This window comes from Lonchura striata, chromosome 25, assembly GCF_046129695.1.
Source record: "Lonchura striata isolate bLonStr1 chromosome 25, bLonStr1.mat, whole genome shotgun sequence".
Classification (NCBI taxonomy): Eukaryota; Metazoa; Chordata; class Aves; order Passeriformes; family Estrildidae; genus Lonchura; species Lonchura striata.
The window spans coordinates 6402798-6427119 of NC_134627.1; the positions used below are offsets into that span (position 1 = coordinate 6402798).

Genomic DNA, 24322 nt, shown 5'->3' on the forward strand with positions numbered 1-24322 from the left:
GCGGGCCGGGATCAGCCCGCGGTGCTGCGGAGGGGCCGGGGGCGGCGGAGGCAGCCCCGCCGCCGCAGCCCCGCGGCGGCCGGCCGGTGGGGCGGGACGATGCCGGTGATGAAGGGGCTGCTGGCGCCGCAGAACACCTTCCTGGACACCATCGCCACCCGCTTCGACGGCACACGTAGGGCTGGGACGGGACCGGGGAGGGGCCGTGCCGGCGGCGTGGGGGGAAAGCGGGTGGGGGAAGCCGGTGCCCCTCAGGAGATGGCGAACGGGACAGGGCTCGGCCCGGCCCCGCAGACCCGGAGCCTCGCGGGTGTGGCCACCCACGCGCTGTTCGGGACCGTCCCGTGTCTGGGCTCGGTGCTCCGGTGCTCCCCGTGCCCGGTCCCGGGCCGTCCCCGCGATGCTCTCCCCGCTGCCGCTGCCGGTGCCGCTCGGTGTCTCCGCAGCCGCGCTCAGCACCAGGGACAGATCCCGGTATCGGCGGGAGGGGCGGGGGAGGTCCGGAGCGGGCACGCTCGGGCTCAACACGGCGGGGCTGGCCCGGGATCCCCAGGGGCCCGCGCTGCTCCGTGCCGTGCCCGGGTGCTGCCGGTGTCACCGGCCGCTGAGCTGCTCTCCGTGTCCTTGTGCCGGGCCGGGATGGATTGAAGCCGGGATGGGTGATACCCACGAAGCCGCCCAGGGATGGGCCGTGTCACGACTGACCTCAGCTTCCCCTCAAAAACACCTGGAGCAGGTGTCTCCCGGGCCAGCTGAGCATCTCCTCCCTTGCTGGGTGCGACTGGCACGAAGATGGCACTGGGAGCCTGCAGCCGCCTCCCAGGGCACTATCGAGGCACTTGGAGCACTCTGGAGCATGTGTTCACTCCGAGCCTGGAGTGACACGGGGCAGCTCTGGTGGTGTAGGGGGTCACTTTGCCAGGGAAGCTGAAATTTGGGATGTTGCCCTTGGGGCTGCAATGTGTGAGAAATCTCTCTTCTCCAACTCGGACCCAGCTGTGCCTGGAGGTGACGGGGCAGACCCACAAGTGCCTCATGTTGGTGATCCCACTGTCCCTCCAGAGGGGCAGAGCTCCTGGATCAGGCTCTCCAAGGGAAGAGTCCCTGGGGAAGCTGCCTGCAACACCACGACCAGAACTTTGGGAATTTTCCCTGGAGAGCCTGGCCCTGCCTCCAGAGCTGTGGCAGTCCCTGTCCAAAGATGCCCAGCCACCTCCACTGGGCACTTTTAAACAGTGAGGGGCTTTGTGGGTTTGATGTGCCTCTTATCGGCTTTATCTGCCATGGAGAGGGGTTTAGGGCAGTGATACTCCGTGGGGAATTAACCCTGCCTCTCCCGGGCAGCCACTGCTCTGGGCGCCAGGGCACCCAGCCGGGCACACTGGCCACCACGGCTGGGGTCTGCCAAGCCTGCCAGGGCCACATCCTCCAGCTCAGTGAGCCACTCCCAAGCGCAAACCCTTGTTTTCTGTTCTAATAACACATCCTGGATATCACCATAATCCCGGCTTCCCAGAGCCAAAATCTGGCCTTAGTCACAGCTTCAGGCTATTTTTGCTTCTCCGAGCTAATCCCGGGCTGAGCTGAGCTGTGGTGGCCCCACGGCACCTCCATCAGCCAGGGCTGCCTGTGGTTGCCTCCCTTCCCTCCTGCAGCCTCTTGCTGCTTTTGCCTTGCCCTGGCACCGCTCTGCCTGTGGTGTGCGGGTGCTGGCATCACCCTGGGCTCCTTTCTTTTGTGAGAGGGGGCAGAGCACATCCACCTGATCCTGGCTGTGTGGTGCAAGGCTCCTGCACTGGGCACCCGCCACCACAGACCGTTTTGGGGCTGGGAATATCCTGGTGTGCCCACGCTGGGTTCCACCACAGTCCATGCCAGCTGCACACCCACTTCCTTGGCACCCTGCTAGCATGAGCCCCTCTGTCCCACTGGCACCGTGGGGCAGGGCTGGGGGGCAGAACGGCTGTTCTGTGGTCGGGCAGGGCTCGGGGCTGGCGAGGACTTTCCTGTGGCTGGTGCCACCTCCCGCTGCCAGGGCTGGGTGATGCTGGGGAGGCTCTGTGCTGCTGAGAGGCCGAGGATGCTGCAGCTCATCCCTGGCTCGTGGCACCTGGGCGTTGGCCCTTGACTTCCTGTGGGCTCATGGTTTTTCCTCCCTCCCTCTCAGCTGGTGTCCCAGCACCCCACACCTCTGGGGATCGCAGCACCACAGCTGGGCACCTCTGGGCTGGATATGCCCAGCTGGGAGCTGCTGCTCCCACTAAGCTCCCTGAGCCCCGGCGGAGCGGGAGTGGCAGATGGTGAGGGGGAGGCGTGAGCTGCCTCGCGTGGGTGATGGGGGCTGGAGATGGATCCGGCCTCCTTCCCCTTCCTGGGGCTGGGGTCCTGCCTGGGCTGGGGCAGTAGAGCAGGACAGGGGATGAGCAAGCTCTAGGAGCAGCTCGGGGCTGCCAGCAGCCACGTGGAGATCTGGCTTCACTTCTCAGAGGGACACATGGAGGGCTGGGAAGGCTGGGCTGCTGTTTGTGCCCCTTGAGCTGGTCCCAAGGCCTGGAGGGCAGCTGTGTTCTCCTTTCAGACAGCAACTTCATCCTGGCAAACGCACAGGGTCGCTGTGGCTTCCCCATCGTCTACTGCTCTGATGGCTTCTGCGACCTCACGGGCTTTGCCCGCACCGAGGTCATGCAGAAGAACTGCAGCTGCCGCTTCCTCTGCGGGGCCGAGACCAGCGAGCCCATCCTGCAGAGCATCGAGAAGGCGCTGGACAGCAGGCAGGAGTACCAGGCTGAGGTCTGCTTCTACAAGAAGGGCGGTGAGTGCCACATGGGGCTGGGTCCCTGGCCACAGCTCCAGCTGGGATTTGGCCCCGTCACGGTCTCAATGGCCTGGGGGAAGCTGCTGAGCAGTCAGGGAGCTGCCCTGCCTTCACCAACTCTCTCCACCCAGGAGCTGCCTTCTGGTGCCTGCTGGACATCATGCCCATCAAAAATGAAAAGGGGGAGGTGGTGCTCTTCCTCTTCTCCTTCAAGGACATCACAGAGAGCCGAGGCAGGAGCTGCCCTGGTGACAAGAAGGAGGGTGAGCTCTAGAATGGGGATGGGATTCGGGGAGCAGTGTGTGCAGTGGGCACGTGGCAAAGGGGCTCCCTGTTCCCTGGCGGGGAACATGAACACCCGTGGCACGGCACTCTCACTAACTCAGCGTGCCTTGTCCACTGCAGAAAAGCAGAGGAATGAGAAGCAGAGGAGCAAGAAGCCTGGGAACTCCCACCTGAGGGCTGCACGGAGGCAGGGCCGGACCATGCTGCACCAGCTCAGCAGCCAGTTTGTCCGGAGGGACCGTGGCGAGATGAAAATCAACCGTGTAAGGAGCTGGGGGACCCTCAGTTTTGCCCAGTGCCTCCCGTGCTGGGGCTGTGGTGAACTGGCAGTGCAGCAGCTCTCCTGAGAGCAGCCCCCAGCAGAGCCCAGCCTCACTGGGATGCTGTTCCCATGCACGTCTCTCCCCTGCCAAGTACTGAAATGCCCCCCAGCTCTGGCAGCCACGCTGTAGCCAGGCTGCACTTGTGTTGGGTTGGCAGCAGGAGAACCCAGTGTGTGCCCAGAGCTTGTTGTTGAGACAGCAGCTCTGGCAGAGCTGTGCCTCTCCTCATACATTCACTGTCAGGAAACCCCAGTGCTGGCTCTGAGCACAGCCACACTGGCTCTGGGGAGTGCTGTTACCAGGGTGCCAGAGCTGTGGAGCTGCCAGATGGGGCAGGAACCAGAGTCAGTCCTGTGCCAGCCCCTTTGCATGGCTGCTGTGCCCAGTACAGGGCACCACCTGCAGCTGTGGGGCCAGAGAGAGGGTCTGAGAGCTGCTGGGTCCCAAAGCTCATAAGCAGGTAAAAGATATCAGTGCACCAGTCTTAAATTTTGGGAATCTGGGGGTGATGGCCTTGGCTCTGCCCTCACCTCTCCCCTCCTCTGCCCTAGCATGTGAATTGGTACCTGAGATGGTTCCAGGCAGCAGTTGGCATTGCCAGGGGATTACGGTTAATAGCAATGACATTGCACTAATTGATGTGCTGTAATCAGGAGTTCTGTGCCCATCTCTGAGGGTGACCGCGGTGCAGGAAAAGGGTGCCATCACCCTGGCATCGGGGGATGCCAGCTGGTTGGCAGGACTCAGGAGAAGGGGTGGCTGTGGTGGCCTTCACCCCTCGTGTGGGATGGCCCCTGCACCGCCCCCGTCCCAGCGCACGTTTGCTCCTGCAGAACGTGTTTGAGAACAAGCCGTCCATCCCCGAGTACAAGGTGGCCTCGGTGCAGAAGTCCCGCTTCATCCTGCTCCACTACAGCATCTTCAAGGCACTCTGGGACTGGCTGATCCTGCTGGCCACCTTCTACGTGGCTATCACCGTGCCCTACAACGTCTGCTTCACAGGCACAGAGGACAGTCTCTCAGCTGCCCGCAGCACCATTGTCAGCGACATCGCCGTGGAGATGCTCTTCATCCTGGGTAGGTTTGTGTGCGGGGCTGGACACTGATCCGGGGTACAGGACACGGTGGGCAGTGATCAGGGGTGATGGAGAGGGGGGTTGGGATTGCTGTGCCCCTGCTGTTGGTCCTGAGCACACCAGAAGTGAGACCAGTGTTGGCTGTGGATGCTGGCTCAGCTCTGCCAGCACAGAAGGGGTGGTGAGGGCTGGTCCTGCTCTCCTGGGGTAGATATCATCCTGAACTTCCGGACAACATACGTGAGCCAGTCGGGCCAGGTTGTGTACGACCCTCGCTCCATCTGCATCCATTACGTGGCCACCTGGTTCTTTGTGGATCTGATCGCTGCTCTGCCCTTTGATCTGCTCTACATCTTCAACGTGACCGTGGTGAGTGCTGCCAGCACAAACCAAGCCCTCAACAGCAAAGCCTGCCCCTCTCCAACACCCACATCTCCTGGGGATACTTGGTGCCCTGACAAGCCACAGCCCTGGCTGCCTGCCGGGTGTTGGGCACAGGGGTGCAAGGCTGATTGGGGATAAGCTGCCTCGGGTTTGCCCTGTGACCTGTGACCCTCCTGGCAGCTTTGGGGGTGACAAAAGGCTCCTGCACCAGAGGTGGCGTTGGGGTCCCTTCTTATCCCTGCCTGCAGCTACACCAGGTTCCTTTTCCCCTGCCCCCAGACCTCGCTGGTTCACCTGCTGAAGACGGTGCGGCTGCTGCGGCTGCTGCGGCTGCTGCAGAAGCTGGACCGGTACTCTCAGTACAGCGCCATGGTGCTGACGCTGCTCATGTCCATGTTTGCCCTGCTGGCTCACTGGATGGCCTGCATCTGGTACGTCATCGGCCGCAAGGAGCTGGAGAGCAACGACCCCCGCACCTGGGACATCGGTGAGCACGGGGCAGCGGCGTGCTCAGAGCACCGGCATCCCCCCGGGCTGCGGGGCAGCCGTGCCAGGGGTGCAGCCCTCACAGCTGCCTCCTGCCAGTGCTAACCCCGGGCTGTGCTTGGCAGGCTGGCTGCACGAGCTGGGCAAGAGGCTGGAGGCTCCCTACATCAACAATTCAGTGGGGGGCCCCTCCATCCGCAGCGCCTACATCGCCTCCCTCTACTTCACCCTCAGCAGCCTGACCAGCGTGGGCTTTGGCAACGTCTGCGCCAACACCGACACTGAGAAGATCTTCTCCATCTGCACCATGCTCATCGGGGGTGAGGCGAGCAGTGGGGCTGGGCAGGGAGCGCACTGGGGCTGGCAGAGCGTTGTGTCCCTGGCAGGGCGCCGGGGAGGCGATGGGCATGTGGGACAGCCCTGGGGCTGGGTTTGGGGAGCGGCCCCAGGGCTGGGTTTGGGGACAACCCCGGGTCTGGGTTTGGGGAGCGGCCCCGGGACTGGGTTTGGGGAGCGGCCCCAGGGCTGGGTTTGGGGAGCGGCCCCAGGGCTGGGTTTGGGGAGCGGCCCCAGGGCTGGGTTTGGGGATCAGCCCCGGGGCTGGGTTTGGGGACAGCCCCGGGGCTGGGTTTGGGGAGCAGCGCCAGGGCTGGGTTTGGGGAGCGGCCCCGGGACTGGGTTTGGGGAGCGGCCCCAGGGCTGGGTTTGGGGAGCGGCCCCAGGGCTGGGTTTGGGGATCAGCCCCGGGGCTGGGTTTGGGGAGCGGTCCCAGGGCTGGGTTTGGGGACAGCCCCGGGGCTGGGTTTGGGGAGCGGTCCCAGGGCTGGGTTTGGGGAGCAGCGCCGGGGCTGGGTTTGGGGAGCGGCCCCAGGGCTGGGTTTGGGGAGCGGCCCCAGGGCTGGGTTTGGGGACAGCCCCGGGTCTGGGTTTGGGGAGCGGCCCTGGGCTGTGCCCCGGCTGTGCCCTGACGCTGCCCCCTGCCCCAGCGCTGATGCACGCCGTTGTCTTCGGCAACGTCACGGCCATCATCCAGCGCATGTACTCCCGCCGCTCGCTCTACCACACCCGCATGAAGGACCTCAAGGACTTCATCCGCGTCCATCACCTGCCCCAGCAGCTCAAGCAGAGGATGCTGGAGTACTTCCAGACCACCTGGTCGGTCAACAACGGCATTGATGCTAATGAGGTAGGAGGTGTTGGTGGGGCTCGGCCAGCCCCCTCCAGCCCCGACTGGCACCTATGGGGGAGCAATGGGGCTGGCAGGGCCAGCTCGGAGTGGTGCTGGAGGGAGCCGGTGTGGGGTAAATTCCTGCGGGACATATGGAGCAGAGGAGCTGATTACCACAGGGCCCGCCCCTGCCAGTCGGGACTGCTGAGCGCTGCTGAGACACCAGGGCAGCTCAGCAGATTCCCCATTCCAGAGGGGGACCTGTCCCCCGGGGCTGCTGGGATGCTGCTCCCTGCTCCTTGCCCCTCGTGCCCAGAGCCCCGGCTCCTCTGTCCCCAGCTGCTTCACGACTTCCCCGACGAGCTGCGTGCGGACGTGGCCATGCACCTCAACAAGGACATCCTGCAGCTGCCCATCTTTGAGACGGCCAGCCGGGGCTGCCTCCGCTCCCTCTCGCTCCACATCAAGACCTCGTTCTGTGCCCCGGGGGAGTATCTGCTGCGCCAGGGCGACGCTCTACAGGCCAACTACTTCGTCTGCTCCGGCTCCCTCGAGGTGCTGAAGGACAACGTGGTCCTGGCCATCCTGGGTGAGGGCAGGTGGCGTGGGCTCTGCCCCAGCCCTTCCTGCTGCCTGGCAGAGTGAGGGGCTCAGGGCTCGTGTCACTAGCCCAGCCCCGGTGCCCTCCTGCAGGCAAAGGGGATTTGATTGGAGCCGACCTGTGCAGAACGGACCAGGTGATCAAAACCAACGCGGACGTGAAGGCCCTGACCTACTGCGACCTCCAGCACATCGGGCTGCGGGGGCTCTGTGAGGTGCTGCAGCTCTACCCTGAGTACGCCAGCAAGTTCACAGCTGACATCCACCAGGACCTGACCTTCAACTTGCGGGAGGGCAGCGAGATGGAGGTGGGTGCGTGTCCTCCTGCTCAGGCCCCTTCCTGTCCTCACGGCCCTGGGGCTGGGGCTGTGCACGGCCATGGAGGGGGAGTCTGTGCACCCCCTGCTCGCAGTCCCCAGGCTCCAAGGCTGGGAAAGGGGCTGCAGCTCTGCCACCCTGGCACACAGGTATGTCCTGTCCTGGCTCTGTGCAGCCCAGGGAATTGGCAGAGAGAACCTTTGCAATGCAGGAGGCTGAGGTAGATGGAAGCCTGGAAATGGGATTGGAGAGAACTGGGGGGGGGTACTGCAGGACAGACAGCCAGGGCAAAGCCCCCTGGAGTGCAGCACACAGCTGTGGGCTGTGGGTTTAATCATGCTGATGGCTCCAGCATCCGGGGGTATGTTCCGCTGCAGAAATGGCTCTGCTGCACTTTTCCTCCCCTGGGTCTGCTGAGAGGCTCGGATTTCCTCTGGACCATCTCCCTTGTACCCATTTTCCCCCTGAGCATGATGGAGGTGGTGTGGGAGGTCGGTCTCTAGGTCCCAAGCAGCCCTACCAAGACCCACCATGTCCATAACACAGGAGGGGTGTAAACAAACCAAGAGAGGAGAATGCCAGGAGTGTGCACAAGGTTCTGCACCTGCGTCACCCTCCCGTGCTGGCTGCATGCTCCACACAGAGCTGGTGCTCTGATGGCTGAGCCGTGGCTGGGATTTGGGGTGCAGCCTCGGCTCTGCCTCAGGGCACTCAGGCAGCTCACCACTGACATGGCAGCAGCAGAGGGAGGAGAGTGAGTGAGGGGTTGTGGATGCTGGTGCTGAGGCTGATGCGTGGGGCTGGGGAAAGCTTGGTTGCCCGGGGGGCACTGAGAGGCTGGGGGGCTGCGGGCCGGTGACTGGTCCCCGTGGAGCTGTGCAGGGGCTCCCTCCTGCTGCTGAGCCGGCACCGTCTGCTCTCCCCGCAGGGGCTCTGCCGCTACTCCCGGTCCCCGAGGCTGCCGCAGGCGCCACAGGTTCGTCCCTTGCCGAGGCGATGGGGGTGGACGGGGCTGTGGCTGGGACCAGCCCTGACCTCCCGCCCGCCTGCAGCCTCGTCCGGAGAGCGGTGCTGCCCCGGAGAAACCCCTTCCCTCCATTGTGGAGGATGAGGAGGAGCCCGACGAGGTTTTCCAGCAGTCCCCCGCCAGCACCTCCCGCCGCAAGCCGCTGCTGCCCGCGCTGAGCTCCTCGGTGCGCCGCGGCTCCCTGAGCAGCCTCCTGGGCGATGAGCTGCGCCAGGGCTCAGCCCTGCGCCACGGCTGCCCCTCCCCGGCCCGCGGCGGCCGCAGCCCCGCTCCGCAGTGCCCGAGGGACGGCCGGCTCCCGGAGCGGGATGGAGGCGCGGGCGGGAGGCCGCCCAAGCTCCTCATCCCCTCCCTGCTCTCGTCCGGCCCGCCCGACCTCAGCCCCAGGTACGCCGGGATGTGCGGGCGGCTCATCCCGCTGCCGCGGGTTTGTGCCACCAGGCTGTGCCCTGGGTGTCCCACGGACATCCTGGGGGATGCTGAGATGGTGGCACGGAGGTGAGGGGTGACGCGGGCTAACCCTGACCCCGTCCCGCTTAGAGTCGTGGATGGGATTGAAGACAACGGAGGGGCTTCAGAGCCACAAACCTTCTGCTTCAGCACGGAGCCGCCGCAGAGCGCGCCGAGGGACTCCCCCAGCTCAGGTACCGCCAGCAGATGCCGGGCAAGGTCCCAGCGCCGGCCCCGGGGCTCGGCGGGACATCCCAGCGCTGTCCGTGTCCTCCCCAGCAGGGACTGACGCCGGCGGCCCAGCCCTGCTGATGGAGGCGGAGCGGATAAAGCAGAACATCAGCAGGCTCAACCAGGAGGTGCGCTGGGGACCAGAGGTGGGTGTATGTCCCCGCAAAGCCCGGCGACATCGGCCGGTGCTCACTGCTGCCTGTCCTTTTCCAGATCAGCCACCTCAACCGGGAGGTTTCTCACCTCAGCCGGGAGCTGCAGAACATGATGGAGCTGCTCAGGGGCCACCTGGGCGCCCCGCAGCCCCCGGCCTGTCCCTGCCGTCTGCCCGCCACCGTCTCGCCGCCATCCGCTGCCCCGGTGCCCCCCTCGCCCCCGGTGCCCCCCAGCTCGCTCAGCTCCCCCACCGGCAGCCCCCGGGCCAAACGCTGCCCGGTCCGCAGCCGCTCTGCCCACGCCGCCGCCCTGCACCCCTGGCTGGGCGCCGAGGGGCCGCGCCCGCCGCGGGGGGACACCCCCGACCCCCGCCGGGGCTCGGACTCGGAGCCGCCGCCGCTGCCGCCCCGCTCCGCCCGTTCCTTCCCCGGCTGCTCGGCCGGGGCCGGGGGTCGCGCCCGCCCGCAGCCGCGGTCCGGCTCCACCAGCTCCCGCTGACCCCGCGGGCACCGGGGGCGCCTCCCCGGGGCTCTCCGCTCCCGGTCACCCCGCCCGGGGCTCCCCGCTCCGGGTGACCCCGCCCGGGGCTCCGGGCTCCCGGTGACCCCGCTCGGGGCTCCCCGTTCCGGGTGACCCTCCCCGGGGCTCCGGGCTCCCGGTGACCCCGCTCGGGGCTCCCCGCTCCGGGTGATCCCGCCCGGGGCTCCCCGCTCCCGGTGACCCCGCCCGGGGGGGCCGTGCCCCCGGGGCTCCCGGGACGCCGCACCGGGAACACGCGCAGGGATTTTGATACGGTTTTATACTCGTCGCCCACGGCGCCTTTTCTATAGCCCGGCCGGGCTCGGCAGCCCCGCCTGTGCCCAGGGCCGTGGGGCGTGGCGGGGCAGCGCAGCCCCGGGGGACCCGCGGGGGTCTGGCGGGGGAGGATCCGTAGAGCTCTCCGGTGGGGGCTCCGGCTTGCCCGGGGGTCGCGGCCGCTGCCGCCCCTCCGCGGCTGTAGTTCGTGTCGTTCCGCCCCGCCTCTCCCACGCTCCCCGCAACACCGAGAAATAAAGGCTCTATTTTTGCAGCCCCGGCTCCGCTGAGTCTCCGTCCGCCGCCGCCCCGCCCTGTCCGGGCCCCGCCCCGGCTCCCCCATGGGCCCGGTGGCACCGGGACGCATCTGAACTACAACTCCCAGCAGTCCCCGCGGGAGCGCATGACATCACGCACGGCTCAAGGGGCGGGGTGGAGGCGGGGCGGAGCAGGTGATTGGCAGCTGTGACAGCCTATGGCCGGCGGGCGCGGGGCGGAAGGGGTGGTCGGGGCCGGAAGCGGAACGGGTAAAGACGGAAGTGAGGCCCGGGGCCTGCAGACGCACCGGCGGGAGCGGCGCTACGGGCGGTGAGTGCGGCCGCGGCCGCTCCTTGCGCCCCGAATGGCCGAGCCCGCCGGGAGGGTGCGGACCCGTTCCCTCGGCTCTCGCCCGGCCGAGGGCGGCAGCCGGGCCCCGCCGTTTGGGCGGCCCCGTGGCGGGATGCGGCCGGGGCTCGGTGGCGCCGCTGTGCCGGGCGGGGCGATGCCGGGGCTGCACCGCACGGGTGGGGCGGGGGCTTTGGGCGGCCGGGTGCCGTCGCCTCTCGCCGTGCGCCGGCCTAGCGGGGCGCTGCGTGTGGTGCGAGGCGGGGCGGCGGCTGCTCCGGCCTGGCGGCACCGGTGTGTGCCGGGCGGTAACGGGAGCGGAGCCGCGCCGGGCGGGGGCGGCCGCACGGCCCAGGGGACGGTGCCTGGCTCGGGGCAGGCGTCCCGGCGGCGCTGTGGGTGCTCGGGTCAGGCTCCTCCCGGGAGCGGCTCCCGGGACAGCGGAACGAACGCCTGCGGCCGGTACCGCGGGATTGTGCGGCGGCTGTGCCCAGCTCCCGTCTCGCAGCCGCGGCTGACTGCGAGCTGAGTGGCACTGGGGGAGGTGTGGCGCCAGGACTGAAAGGGATTTCACGGTGGGATCGGATTTTGTGCTTGGGCTGCCTCTGAGGTGGGAGTGGAAGCTCCAGGGGTTCCCGGGAGGTGACTGAGACTGGCCGGGGTCGCTGCCGGTGCCAAGCACAGCCCTTGGGAAGGGAAACCCGTGGTGCTGTAGGGCCCTGAGCAAGGCCCACGGGCTGCAGGGACATTCTGTGACTTGTCTGTAAGGGAATCTCGAGCAAGGCCACCCTTGGATCTCTGGCACAGCAGGACAGACCCTGCAGTGTGAGCTGGGGGTGACATCCTGGTGGGATTGCACCAGGAGTGCAGGTGTGAGCGTGAGCAACAGGTTTGCCCTGCTAAATCCTGGGGAGAACTGCTGGCACCTTATTCCTGGTGATGCTCCTGGGGCTGGGCAGGAGCTGGGGGTGCTGCTGGGACCTGCAGGGAGCCCAGCCCAGCTGCCCTGCAGTTGCTGCCCTGGGATGTGGCTGCTGCAGCTCTGACCTTGGCTGTTCCCAGTCCTGTAGGGAAGCTGGAAAGGAGAATATGTCGAGGGACTATTTTAAGTCTGCTGTGGAACAACTTGCATCTGCTATTCTTAGCTTTTTGTGTGGAGGGTCAGCACACTTGAGCTGCCCTGTTTACAGCCTGATGTTGGGCCTGTGCTCTGCTGGGCCTCCCGAGCCACCTCTGAGCCTTGGATGGGGCCAAAAAATCCAGCTCAGTCTGTTGTCTTGACATGCCATGCAGTCTGAGGGAACTTCCTGGAAATACCCACTGCTGCCTTGACTCTGAAAGTCTTTTACGTTTCTTTTCAGCTCACCTGGATAATAAGGTGCAAGATCTATATGTGAAAAGAGTTAAGAATTCTGGATAGTACCTGTAGGCAGCTACAGGACAATGTTGAGGCATTCTTGGGGTGAGGCAAGCAGAGCCTGGCTGGATTTGGGAGGTCAAGGACAGGAATGTTTGGGGTCATACCTGGGTCTCAGTGTTGAAATCACCTCAGACCCCTCATAAGTTACAACAGTTTGCTGGAACAGTCAATACCTTGAGACCAAAAATCTGCTTCTGGGGTGGCCTTTTCTCCCAAGATGCTCTGGCTGATTTAGCTGACATTTGACTGCAGGTTGTGCAGGCAGCACTTAAGTGGGTGCTGATGCCTCTTGAGGTGATGGATCAACCCAGGCAAAGTGAGATGGACTCCTGGAGAGGGTTGAGTTTCTGGAGAGTAGGAGGGAAAGGCTGGCTTGGCATGTGGATATGACTAGAGCAAGCTCAAACACTTACCTGCTTTTGCATTGGTAGAGTACACTTTGCTTTCCTGTGAAACCAGGGATGTGTTGGTGTGGTTTTGGTTTGCCAGTTTGAGATGGCACCAATTTTTACATTTCCCAGCCAACTGGACAGTGTGTAAAGGAGCTGTCTGGTGATGTGTGTGTGCTTGGCCAAACATAATTGTTGTGCTGAGAGGTGGGATTATCTCCACCATAGCCAAGCTCTTCTGCGTCTCAACAGGGATCAGCTCGAGGGGTGCTCTAGGCCTTGCCACTCATCAGCTCTGTCCAAACTTCTTCAGCTGCTGCACAGTTTCGGATGGTGGTCATGGCATCTCCCTGAAGAGGGAGGGGGAAGGAATGCCAAGGGCTTTCAGACACAGGAAATAAAATGGGAACGCTTCTAATGAAGTGGGTGTAGCCCAGAGTATTCCTGTCAGCAGACTTAAAAGAGGATAGAATGTAGAAATGTTGGAGTCAGCTGTTTTCTTCCCTTGGGGTATGAAGTTTGCAGCCTCTTATGCAAGTCCCGAGAAGTTGTCAGAATAGCATTGAAAACGCTTAGACACTGGCCAGAAACAGGAAACCTTCCTGGATGTGACAGTATTGGGGAGGAATAAAATTCATCTGAGGTCTGGGGGAAATGCTGTCCTCCCCTGGAGCACAGGAATGAGCTGCTGGAGCAGCTCTGCATAAACAGATAAGAAAACACTGTTTTTCATGTTTGCTTTGGTTTGGTAGCACTCCAAATAAGGAGCTGCTCGAGGCAGGAGATCTTTGTGCAGTCTGGGAAAGATATTCTGAAGGTCACAGATTCTTTGCAGTGCAGGTGGCAGTTTCCTGCTTTGCATTGCTGATGTTGCCTTCTTGCTGACTGAACAGTGGGTGCTCTCCAAGGCATGTGTTGAGTGTCTGGTCAAGGGAAGCTGTGTCTGTTGAGGGCATCTGAACAGGAGTTAAACAACCTTTGCTGAAGAATTAAAACCTTGATGCTTTTGTTCCATTTGAGGCAGTCCAGGCTGCATCTGTGAGTTGATCCTCCAGCCTTGCTGTGCCAAGGATAACTGAAAGTAGGTGAAGGCTCCAAGAGGGAGCCACTGTGGGACTGGGAGCTAGTGGGCAGCTAATGGGAGATGAAGGTGATGTAAAACTCTTCCACAGAAGTCTGTGCTGTTGTCACAGCAGGATGGTGGCCTTGAAGTCTCTGGGGATAGAGTTGTTTTGGAAAAGCTGCTTTGGAAAACAGCTGGCTGCTGGGGCTGCTCCAGAGGCCATGGATGTGCAAATGTCAGGAAACAGATGTGAGTATCAACAGCATGAGAAGCAGATGGTACTAGTTCAGGTCTGCAGCTGAATGAGTAGATCAATTTTGGAATGGAAATCCTATTTACCTCTAAATTAAGGTGAGCATGTCAAAGTCTTTGTGAGTCTTGGGTAAGGGACTGCACAGAGAAGTTGTTACACTATGATAAGTTAGTCACAGCCAGAGGAGTGCTGCTGAAACTGCTGTGTGAGCTGATTTGGGTCTGTGAATCTGCACTTTAGGGCTGTAGTGCAGCTCCTGCCAGCTGAAGTGGAGAGTGGCCCAGTTCAGAGCAGTCCCTGAACTCCAGACTGTCCTTTGTGACCAGGACACCGAGGGCTCATTCTCTGGGGAGGGACAAGGTAGGAAGGTGGAGTATTGAAACTCGTGAGACTTGGTGGGACTGAGGTCTGTAGGTTGGGTGTTTCCTGGTTCTTCTCCTCTGTAATAGTTGGGTCTGTTCCTCCTTTCTCTGCAGCCTGGGCCCTCCTGCAGGCAGGCTCAGGAAGTTCGTTCTGATTAATCATATTGATGAGTTGGAATATCAGGTTGACATTCCACGCTGTGCTAGCCTGGGCTAGTGTGGTCTGCATGTGGCTCTGGTGGGACCTGCACTTTCTGCTGGTCCTGCTTGTGGAAGTCAGGAAGTTGCTCCTGACTCCATGTCCTGAAGCTGACTCTTCCCCCTTGGGCCAGCTGCCCATGCAGTGTGAGGTGAAGCAAAACCACTGGGTAACTTCAAGGCTTCCTCTGCCAAGGAATTCATGTAACACTGTCAGCTATTTAACGAGATAAATGCTTCACTGGGGCTTTTGTCTTGAGTATTTTGGTTCTAAGCCAACAAATCCCCAGTGAAGCAACTCCTTGCATAGCTAAGAGCAGCAGCAGTCGTTTGGGTAACCAGAGTCTTCAGGATTAGGTTTCTGAATATCCTCAGCTTTCAGAGTAGTTTTTGCTGCTAGCTGAACACAGGGCAAAAATATCAGATTCTCTAACTTCTGACACCTTAAATGAGCAGCTTCCCTGTGGTGGGGTGTCCTGCAGAGGTTAACATGGGGATCTGACAGTACTTTCCATGTGATGGTTTGTGTTCTTGTCCTGGGTAGGTTTGTTTGAAATGGGCTCTGGTGCTCTTCCCCAGCATCCTGAGGGTTATGGAGAATGGTCTTGCACTTGGGCAGGCAGTGCAGCAGCCATGGCATGTGCTTTCTCATTTAGAGCACTCAGATTCTTGAATTTAATATTCCTGGCTGTGTACAGCCTCCTCCAGCAAACCCTGACAGGCAGGGGAGGGGTTGGAGGAGCAGAAGTGATAGACCTGGAGCTCTCACCTGTGGAACAGCATCAGGAGTTGGTACTTGACTTTGATCTCAATGCAAACAAGAAACTATCTTAAGAGTTCACAATAAAGAAATCGGTGCTTTTGCTGTGGGATGCAGAGCTCCTGTGTGTGCTTCAGTGAGCAGGAGGTGGGTAGGGCAGGTAAACAAACCAGCACGAGCCTTTTCATGGGTCTTGTGATCTTCCAGCTGCTGGGTTCCACTAGTTAAAAGAAACTAGTAGGAAAATTAATGCCTGTTAATCTCGATTACATGAGTACCCCACCGTGTCCTTCTTTTTTATGGCCTTGACAAGTTGAATTAGCATGGCAGGCTGGGACTTCAGCTGCTTTCCCTCGTCTGTGTGGTACTGCTGTGGTTATTTTGGTCTGCCTGACCTGTGGCTCGAGTGTCAGTGCTGGGATTCTCGTGGGGAGCAGGGAGGAGCCCAATCCTCTGCTGGAAGAGGTGGGAGGATGAAGAGCTCCCCAAGCACCAGAAATGGCTTCATACAGCAGGAAGCAGTCCCTGTTTCTCAAGTCCACTGGTGGGTGTAGGCTGATCTAGCACAGGTTCAGGCTGTGTAGTTCAGCTGCCTCTGCAGAGCTGAGTTCTGTCTGACTGGAATCCTCAAACATCTTGGCGTTGGCAGAAGGTTACTGTCCTGCCATGGAGTGTGCTTGCTGTCTGCAGCACTGGTGAGCACTTCCTTTGGTTATTTGCTTCCTCCTGTGACCATCAGCTGGTCAGGAGGAAGGACTTTGGCCAAGTCTTCAGCCCAAGGCCATCAGTGACTAGTTAGAGTCTCGAAATTCCACTCAAACACTTGAAACATATGGCAACTTCTCATGTGAACATGAAGCCATATCATCTTGTATCCAAGCATCAGAGCACCCTGAGATGATGATCTAGCTCTCCACAACTGGAGCAGTCAAGGCTCTTGCTGCTGCTCTGCCTGCACTGACCAGTGGCTGTCCACGGTGAGCTCAACATCGATGTGCTCACCTAATTCTGGTGGAGTTCATGGAGCACAACCAGATGGCAAAATGCATCAAGATCTGTGAAATATAGGTCAGGCTAAGACTTGAGGATGTCAACAAGCTCATTTCCTTGTTTTGCTCTGGGAATGACCTCTATCAGATTTCGGGAGGCTGTAACTCAGCCACACTGATTCGCACAGTGTTTGTGCACAGTGTTGGTCTGGAGCAGCAGTGCAGCTGATAGACTGCCAGGGAGTTATAAATACAAGGTTAAATCAAAGCTGTTCCTTTGCAAGCTCTGTTTAGAGGGGAAACTCTAAAAGGTGGAAGCCCTTTCAGGCTGGTAGAGATGCAGAGCTGCTGCTGAGCCTCTGGAACCTGGTATCACCAGGCTGCTCCCTCACTGTCCAGCAAAGCCAGTTGTTGATCTTTTCATATCAAGCTTTCTCATCCTGTCAAACAGTGTTTGTCCTTCCTCAGTAGAGGGAGGGGAGTCCTGACTGTGCTACTTGCAAGGCCCCAGCTCTGGATTGCAGTATCTTCAGTACTTAACCCAAAACTGGGACTCAGAGCAATGACCTCAGAGCTCTGGCTCCTGAAACATCCCGCAGCACTCAGAAGTTTTACTCGTTGATTTCTGTCCTACCTGCCAGCTCTGGTGACTGGTGCCATCTTAACAGCTGGCATCTGACTGCCTCCTGGTCAGAGCAATTTGAGGTGAGATGTCTCTAGGTCAGTGTATGCTCAAGTGATTTGCGTTGTGTAAGCTGCTGGGCTCTCCAGCTGCTGGCACTCACAGGCTCCAGAGTAGCTCTGAAATGGCTGGAGGTTCCCTGTCAAGCTGTGGGACTTTAAACTTGAGGCATTGTTAAAGTAACCTCAAGCAATCACAGCTGGACAGGCCTTGCCCTGGAAAGCAGCTCTTTGAAACTCTTCTCTGTGCTGAGTAGGCTTGAGCTTTGTTCACAGGACACTCTGCTCCTGTTTGACCTGTTTTAAACTTCTTATTCATGGGAAAATGCAGGATGTACACAGAGTTTCTTGGGGGGTACTCTCAGGATAAGGAGGAATTGGCTTTTGGGGCACTTTCTTTCAACAAACAGCCTGCTTTAGGCGAGTAGAGGGGAAAGTGGTGATCCAGAGCAGATGCAATCAGCTGTAGCATTTATCATCCACAGGGAAGTGGGAGTTGTGAAGGGTACAGGAAATGTGCCTAAATCTGTAACTGTGTACTTGGAAAGCATTCCTGTTCTCTGCAGTCAGCAGAGCTTAGTGCTTACAGAGGCCCTGGGATTCACTTGTGGGTAACTCTGGGTGCAAATCAGCTTGTCCTGCTGTTCTTGCCATGGTTTTGTGCTTCTGCACCACTCGGGAGGTTGGTGAGGGGAGTGGTTGGCAGTGCTGATCTGAGGGGATGCTATCTGTTCAAGCTGGCTTTGAACAGTCCGTGTGAGGAGCATGGTGAGTAGCTGGTGGCCTGGAATGCTGTGGGATAAGGGCGCTGAGGCAGTGGGGTGGAAGCATTAGGTGCTGCCTCTGTTTGGATCAGGTTGGGTGGTGATTCCTGGTGTGCAGCAGGAATGGGAGGGGGAGCTGTGGTCAGCTCCTGTGCTCAGAGAGCAGCTGCTGTCAGGTGCCTTTCTGAGGTGGGCACCCCCTGGAGCAGATCACCTGCCTGGCTCCAGGGCCATCCTTGGGCCTGATGGGAGGTGCAGAATATTGTGGTGTAAGTGCCTCAGGACAAGCAGACAGCTCTAGAGATTCCTTTTGTCCAAGTGCCTCACAACCTGCAGAGCTGCCTCCTGCCACTGTGGCACTGGGGTGGCTGTGCAGCATTGATAGTCTGATGTTGCTTCCTTGTGAACTTGGGAAAGGAGGAGGGAGCTAAAGGTCAAGCTCAGTTACCTCTGTGAACTGTGTAATTGCTGTTTGAATAGACAAAGCTCTAGTAACACCCATTGTGTGCTGGGTGCTCCTTACCTGCCTCACTCCAGCAAGGTGTGTGTAACATCCAGACAGGGTGGAAGTGCTGGAGGGCCCACTGGTGAGGAGAAGAGCTTGTGTTATCATTACCTCTTTTCCAGAGAGGCTCTGCAGACTGATATCCTGCTGCAGGGGCTGCTGCCTGGCAGGAACTGCTCTGTGGTGTTCACAGCTGATAACTTTGCACTGTGCGAAGGAATCACCACCAGTCTGTGCTGATGGTGGCTGCAGATCAAACCACTCTCTAGAACTGGTACAGCTGGTCCCTGAGCATGTCACTAACTCTGACCTCCTCTTCCAGTTGCAGCCTGCCTACAGGTGGATCCCAGTGCAGAACCTGCAGCATCCTTAACTCTCGGCACTCCTGCACTTAGACCACAATGGCAGGTCGAGGTGGAGCTGCCCGACCGAATGGACCAGCTGCTGGGAACAAAATCTGCCAGTTCAAACTTGTTCTCTTGGGCGAGTCAGCGGTGGGGAAGTCCAGCCTGGTCCTGCGCTTTGTGAAGGGGCAGTTCCACGAGTACCAGGAGAGCACAATTGGAGGTGAGTGCCAGCTCCAGATGCCCGTGGCCAGCAGGTGCTGACCTTGCTGGGGGCAGTCTGGGGTGTCAGAAACAAGACTGGTTATTTTAGTCTGGTCTGAAATTTTGGCTATAAATAGAGCCAAACAGTTGATGCTTTAACTCTTGGTTCATAATTTGTTTGTTGGTGTAATGATCAGCACAGCAGAGAATAACACTATGGCAACCCCACACTTTGCCTCTGAGGCTTTGTTTCCAGTTCCTCAGCTCCAGCTTCTAATTGGAACTGAGCCCTTCAGTTTAGTTTATAGCCCTTAATTATCTTTTCAGACCACGACCTGGGATTTTGAGGCTGTTTCTAGCCTGATTCTGTTAACTACTTTCTCAGTGCTTTCAGGTCTAGTAGTTTATTAGCTTGAAATCATTAGCACAGCGTCATCAATCAACCAAAGGCTGGTTAGCATGTGGGTCTCTGAGCAGCAATACTGGGGGGTGTCCTGAGAAAAGGCTTGAGTTGTCCTTCTGTGACCTGTGCTGGGAGTGAGCACAGCTCAAAGTGTAGCTTATTGGTAAGCAGGACCTAATGCCCCTCTGTCTCTCAGACAACAACCAGTTACTGAACTGGGGTGTGTGGTGCAACTGGGCTGAGTTTGGTGCTGTTATTGGTACTTGGATCACAGCTGGACTGCGTGATCCCTGTCAGGGGCTGCTGAGAGGGTCTGGCACTGTGGATGCTCCAGGGGCTGGCTGCTGTCTGGGCCACCTTCCTGTCACTGTGTGATGGTTCTGGGTTCCTGTGAGCAGGGGCTGTGACCCAGCAGAGCTGCAGCTGCCACAGGGAGTGGCACTGGCCTCTGCAGGGCTCAGCTCGCTCCCATGTGGCAGCAGAGCTGCTCCGAGCTCCTGTGCTGGCTCTGGGCCCTGTCCTGCTGGAGCTGAGGCAAGCCCCCTTCTCTTGCAGCTGCCTTCCTAACACAGACAGTGTGTCTGGATGACACAACGGTGAAGTTTGAGATCTGGGACACGGCGGGGCAGGAGCGATACCACAGCCTGGCCCCCATGTACTACCGGGGGGCTCAGGCAGCCATCGTGGTCTACGACATCACCAACACAGTGAGTGTGGGCAGGGCTGGGGGGCTGCCAGGAGGCTCCCAGGAGGCTCCCAGTGCCCTGGGAGTGTGTCCGGGTCAGAGCCCTGCAGGTACCTGCCTGGGGCTGCCAAGTTCTTGAGAACTGCTCACGGCCTCTTCCTCAGCTCTGGCCAAGGCTGTGAGCTGATAAAGGATCCTGCTGCCAAGTGCTGCAGAGGCAGGACGCTTCTCACAGGAAAGCCTTGTTCTAATCATATCTGCCCTCTGGATTCCTACATGGCTGCCCTTCCTGACTGCTGCCTCCTGTTTGCTTCCAGGACACATTTGTACGAGCCAAGAACTGGGTGAAAGAGTTGCAGAGGCAGGCTAGCCCCAATATTGTAATTGCACTAGCAGGAAACAAGGCAGACCTTGCTAACAAGAGAGCTGTGGACTTCCAGGTGAGTGGGAATCCAGAGAAGTTGTTACCTGAGCAGATCATCTTTTGCTTAAGTGAGGGAGATGGCAGCTATGTAAAGTATGCTTTGAGGGAGAATGAAAGTGAGGTTTTGTGCTGAGGACTGCAGGGTGCCAGTGAGCAGGGTCTGTGCCTTGCTTTTCCCTTGCTTTTGTAGTAGCACATGTGGCCCTGGCTGGTGAAAGTCCTGGTGAATGTGGAGGAGGAGGCCCATGGAACATAAGCTTCTGTCCTCAGCTTCCTTTGCTGCCTTTTTCATGTGGGGATGTCTGCAGGGTGTGAAACAGCATCTTCTGGGTACAAGGCACATGAGGAATCATTCCTAGCTTGTTCTCTGCTCTTCACAGCTCTTACCTCATCTGGGCAAGCGCTCAGGAGAGGTTCTTACCCAGCCCTTGCACAGGATTGCTGGTGGTGCCCTTGCAAGGAGTGACACTCCCAGCTGACCCAGCTCCCAGTGCTGTGTGTGCATGTGGCTGTCGGGCTGTGCCCCAGCCCAGCTGTGGGACACTGGGCTGTGTCCCACTCAGGGCTGCTGGTGGAGCATGTCCCTGCGTTGTCCAGGCCAGGTGGGAGCAGGGACAGGGGAGGGAATTTCTGGCCCGAGGTGGGACACAGTGTTTCCCTAGCAGTTAATGTGTTGACAAGTGCATGAAAGTCTGCTTGGGCCTCCTGCCAGGCTGCCTTTAGCACTCTGATGTGATTGTTTGTAGGATGCACAGACATATGCAGATGACAACAGCTTGCTGTTCATGGAGACGTCAGCGAAGACAGCGATGAATGTGAATGAAATCTTCATGGCAATAGGTATGGGCTGTATGTAGGGCTGGGGGGGCGGGGGGGGTCTGAGCACCAGCCCTGCAGCCCAAGAGGGTCCTGTGTCAGCCAGGGCTTGTGGCTGTTTCTGGGGCAGGTGTCCAGTTTGCCACGCTGGTGTGATTGGTTATTCCCTGAGTGTGTGGAGCCTCAGCCTTGCAAAGCTGGTTCCCTGTCCCTGTGTCTGGCATGGTGATGGAGATGGCAGCAGATGTGATGCCAGCCAGGCCCAAGGATGGGTTGGTTTGGCATGCAGTGCAAACTGCGTGTTTGTCCTGTCCCAAACTGTTGGCTGTGAGGGCTGAGGCTGGAGCAGGCTGAACCCAGCCCGGGGTGCGCACTGGGAGGAGACTGGCCTCTCTGGAGGAGCCTGCTAACATCCTGTTTCTTCCTAGCCAAGAAACTGCCAAAAAATGAACCCCAGAATGCTCCTGGTGGCCCAGGCAGGAATCGGGTGGTGGACCTTCAGGAGAGCAGCCAGCCCAGCAGAAGCCAGTGCTGCAGCAACTGAGCAGCTGCTGCGGCCCTGAGCCCTGGCAGGACGTGACTGGAACCCACGCTAACGATCGCACTTACCGTAGGGCGGCTGCTGCCGGCGCCGCTGTGATTCTCCATCCCTTTCTGATCATAGGCTGGAGGGAGTTCTTCCACCTGCACCTTTCTGTACAAATACTAATTCAATTCTAAGTCTTAAGTCACTTTTTTAATATATGAACTTCTGCTCTTCCCTCTTCCTGGTGGTGGTGGATGCAGGACCTGGTGTCTGCCCAGCCAGCGTGGCCGTCCCGCAGGTGAGGCCAGCAGCACCCAGGTCCCACAGCACTGTAGCTCACTATGGGAAACAAAGGGATATTGGGACACGTGTTTAAAGTTCCCTGTCTGTAAGAGCTGAGGCTGATCCCGTACGATGCGCCCAGAACAACCACTAAACTGTAGCATTAGAGACAAACTCCGGCTCTTGGGCCACTTATTGACCAAATCAATGATGAGTATTTGGGGTGGGGCAGAGGGAAGCAAAACTGGTTTCTTCTGTATTTTGTATTGTATGTTTCTCCATGTAACCAATCAGTATCTTGTCAATATAGTACATCCAACGAGCTGCCTGTTGTCTTTCTTTGTGTTGGACTCCAGCATGCCAACTCTTCTTTTCTCTCGGTTCTGTCGTAATGCACTAATCCTGTTGCAACTTTTGCAAAAAATCTTGTATAGAAATTTGTCCTTAATTCTTGATGGTTGTGATGCCACTAATATTGTTAACCCTGCTCTGGTGGGAATACACAAGGTTTACTGATGTACAGAGGTGGGGTGGGGGAAACCTTGGGTAACCTGTTGGTGGGAATGACATGTATTGCAAAAAGCCTGTAATTCCACAAAGAATGAAGGGAGGTATTAAATGGCTTCTGTTGCCAGACTCTAACTGATGTTGGCTGCTGCCTAGTGCCTAATGCAGTGTCTTATGCATCCTGGTATTTAAGAGGAACTGTTGACTTAGTCTTCATCACAAACTTCAGTTTTGTGTGATTAAAACAAAATTTTTATAAACCTATCATAACAACAATGTTCATGTTTCTTAATGCAGCAGGGGATGGACCCGAGCCCAACAGTTCTTGATGGAGGCTGAGCTGTGCTGGGCTGCTCCTGGCGTGTCTCACATCTTGGTAGGGAAATGGAGCCTTTCCTTCCTGAGGAAGGAGCAATGGGGCTCTGAGCTTGGGCTGTGTGGCTGCTCATGCACACTGCTCTCCTCACTGTGATGCTGCTGGTGTTCACTTGGCTCCAGGGTGCTCAAGGAAGCTTGAGGGAAATTGTGGGAATTACTCCTTGCTTGATACTTCTTGGGAAACTCTACAATGCAAGATGGGGAGAGGTGGGGGAGCAGTGTGTGGAGGAGCTCTGCTCTGCAGTGGGGCAGGCTTGGCATGGTGCTCCAGAATTCATGAACACAATGCCTCTGTCCCTGGAGCACGATGGCCTTGGAAGATGCTGCTCTCCTGTCACTGCTTCATGGACTATGAAACCCCAACCTCCTGGGACCTGGAGCCAGTATGGAAGAAGGAGCAGCCCCTTGCAGCTCCATCCCTACCACATGTGCTGCCAGCAGCACCATTCGTGCTCAGGAGAGGCTGAGGATGGAGATGTGCTGCATTTGGAACCCACTGCCCCCCTCAGCTGAGGGGCTGTGAGAGGCTCGGTGACAGGAGAGCTGTGAATAGAGTTGTATGAACAGCCTTGGCTTGTGTGCCCTTCATCTGCTACCCAAGGTCTCAGTGCCTCTTCCTCATGCTGCATTTCCTTAAAATCCTGGATGCAGGAAGGGTCTGGAGTGACTTGGTGATGGAGTGTGTGGGAATCATGCTGGAGCCTGGGCTGCCTGTGGGGTGTGGGCTTCAGTGGCCCCCACTACAGCTTTGTGTGGTGCTGTTTGTGATTGCTGAGCTGCTGGAGGTGCTCAGGATCTCTGTGGGACCACCCAGTGCTTGTTGTGTGGGGTGGACTGATGCTGCTGGTTTCCCTAGGCAGCCAGAGATGGACCAGTTTGGAGGAGAGCTTCCCTGATGCCTCTCGGAACAATTCAGGGAACACTGTGCAGTGCTGTTGCCATCTGCTGGCTCCTCTCCCTGCGTGCCTGGTTTCTTCCTAGACCTGGGGTCTCTGTGAAGGCATCTGTGATGCCCTAAGGAGGGTGTTGCTGCTTGCAACGGGCTCAGTAGCGAGGCTGGGGACCTGCTGGTGTTCCTGGTGTGTCTGGGCAATGGGCTGTCTGATCTCAGGGTGGCTTTAGCACAAACAGGCGTTCCTGCCTGCATACCTGCTGCCTGCCCACACAGCTGCTGCCTGCCCGGGCCTGAGCGCGGGTGTTTGTGCTGCTTATGCACCGCACCCGGGCTTGAGCTTCTCCCTCCTGCTGCTGGGAGCTCAGGGATGACTCCAGCAGCCCCTTGCCAAGCTGGGAAGGGGAAAGTGTGATACAACCACCTCACACCACACCCTGCCAGGCAGCTTGTTGTGGTTCCTTCTCTATTGTGTGAGGATGGGTATTGGCTGTGGAGCTGGAGATGACGCTGGCAGCATTGTGAGAAAGGGGTGAGGGCACCCCAGCTGCTCCTGTACAGGGGAATGGGACTGCCCTTTCTGCCTGCCTGCCCCCCTTAGCAGCAAAGTGCCCACAGAACCCTCTGGGTCTGCTGTCTGACCCCATTTTGTGCTGCCCTGAAAAGCAAGAAGTTTTTCCCTTTCTGTGCATCCCATTCCTCTGGCACCAAGAGCAGGGCGCAGCCTGCCCATCAACACCCAGAGAACACAAGAAGA

General features: G+C 59.1%; 3 protein-coding genes across 4 annotated transcripts; all 3 read left to right on the forward strand.

Moving 5' to 3' along the window:
* The first annotated feature begins 37 nt into the window (after positions 1-37).
* LOC110471918 (voltage-gated delayed rectifier potassium channel KCNH4) lies at positions 38-7319 on the forward strand. 2 transcript variants are annotated; one of them, XM_077788289.1, is made up of 11 exons: positions 38-175; positions 2579-2812; positions 2947-3078; positions 3221-3363; positions 4257-4500; positions 4711-4868; positions 5163-5370; positions 5495-5689; positions 6356-6555; positions 6877-7126; positions 7265-7319. In XM_077788289.1, exons 1-11 carry the CDS (start codon positions 100-102, stop codon positions 7276-7278), a joined length of 1854 nt encoding a protein of 617 aa, XP_077644415.1. In that variant the 5' UTR covers positions 38-99; the 3' UTR covers positions 7279-7319. The 2 variants fall into 2 exon arrangements, with proteins under 2 accessions (XP_077644415.1, XP_077644414.1); XM_077788288.1 differs by lacking the exon at positions 7265-7319 and having other exon boundaries at positions 6877-7251.
* A 606-nt stretch (positions 7320-7925) lies between these two features.
* On the forward strand, positions 7926-9817 carry LOC144247478 (voltage-gated delayed rectifier potassium channel KCNH4-like). The gene is made up of 6 exons (XM_077788332.1): positions 7926-7946; positions 8384-8431; positions 8508-8980; positions 9023-9126; positions 9215-9291; positions 9377-9817. The coding sequence occupies exons 1-6, from the start codon at positions 7926-7928 to the stop codon at positions 9815-9817; spliced, it is 1164 nt and encodes a 387-aa protein (XP_077644458.1).
* Positions 9818-10611: 794 nt separating this feature from the next.
* Positions 10612-21640, forward strand: RAB5C (RAB5C, member RAS oncogene family). Its single transcript, XM_021532875.2, has 6 exons — positions 10612-10702; positions 18427-18671; positions 19611-19762; positions 20058-20180; positions 20911-21004; positions 21409-21640. Exons 2-6 carry the CDS (start codon positions 18506-18508, stop codon positions 21522-21524), a joined length of 651 nt encoding a protein of 216 aa, XP_021388550.1. The 5' UTR covers positions 10612-10702; positions 18427-18505; the 3' UTR covers positions 21525-21640.
* The last annotated feature ends 2682 nt before the right edge of the window (positions 21641-24322 follow it).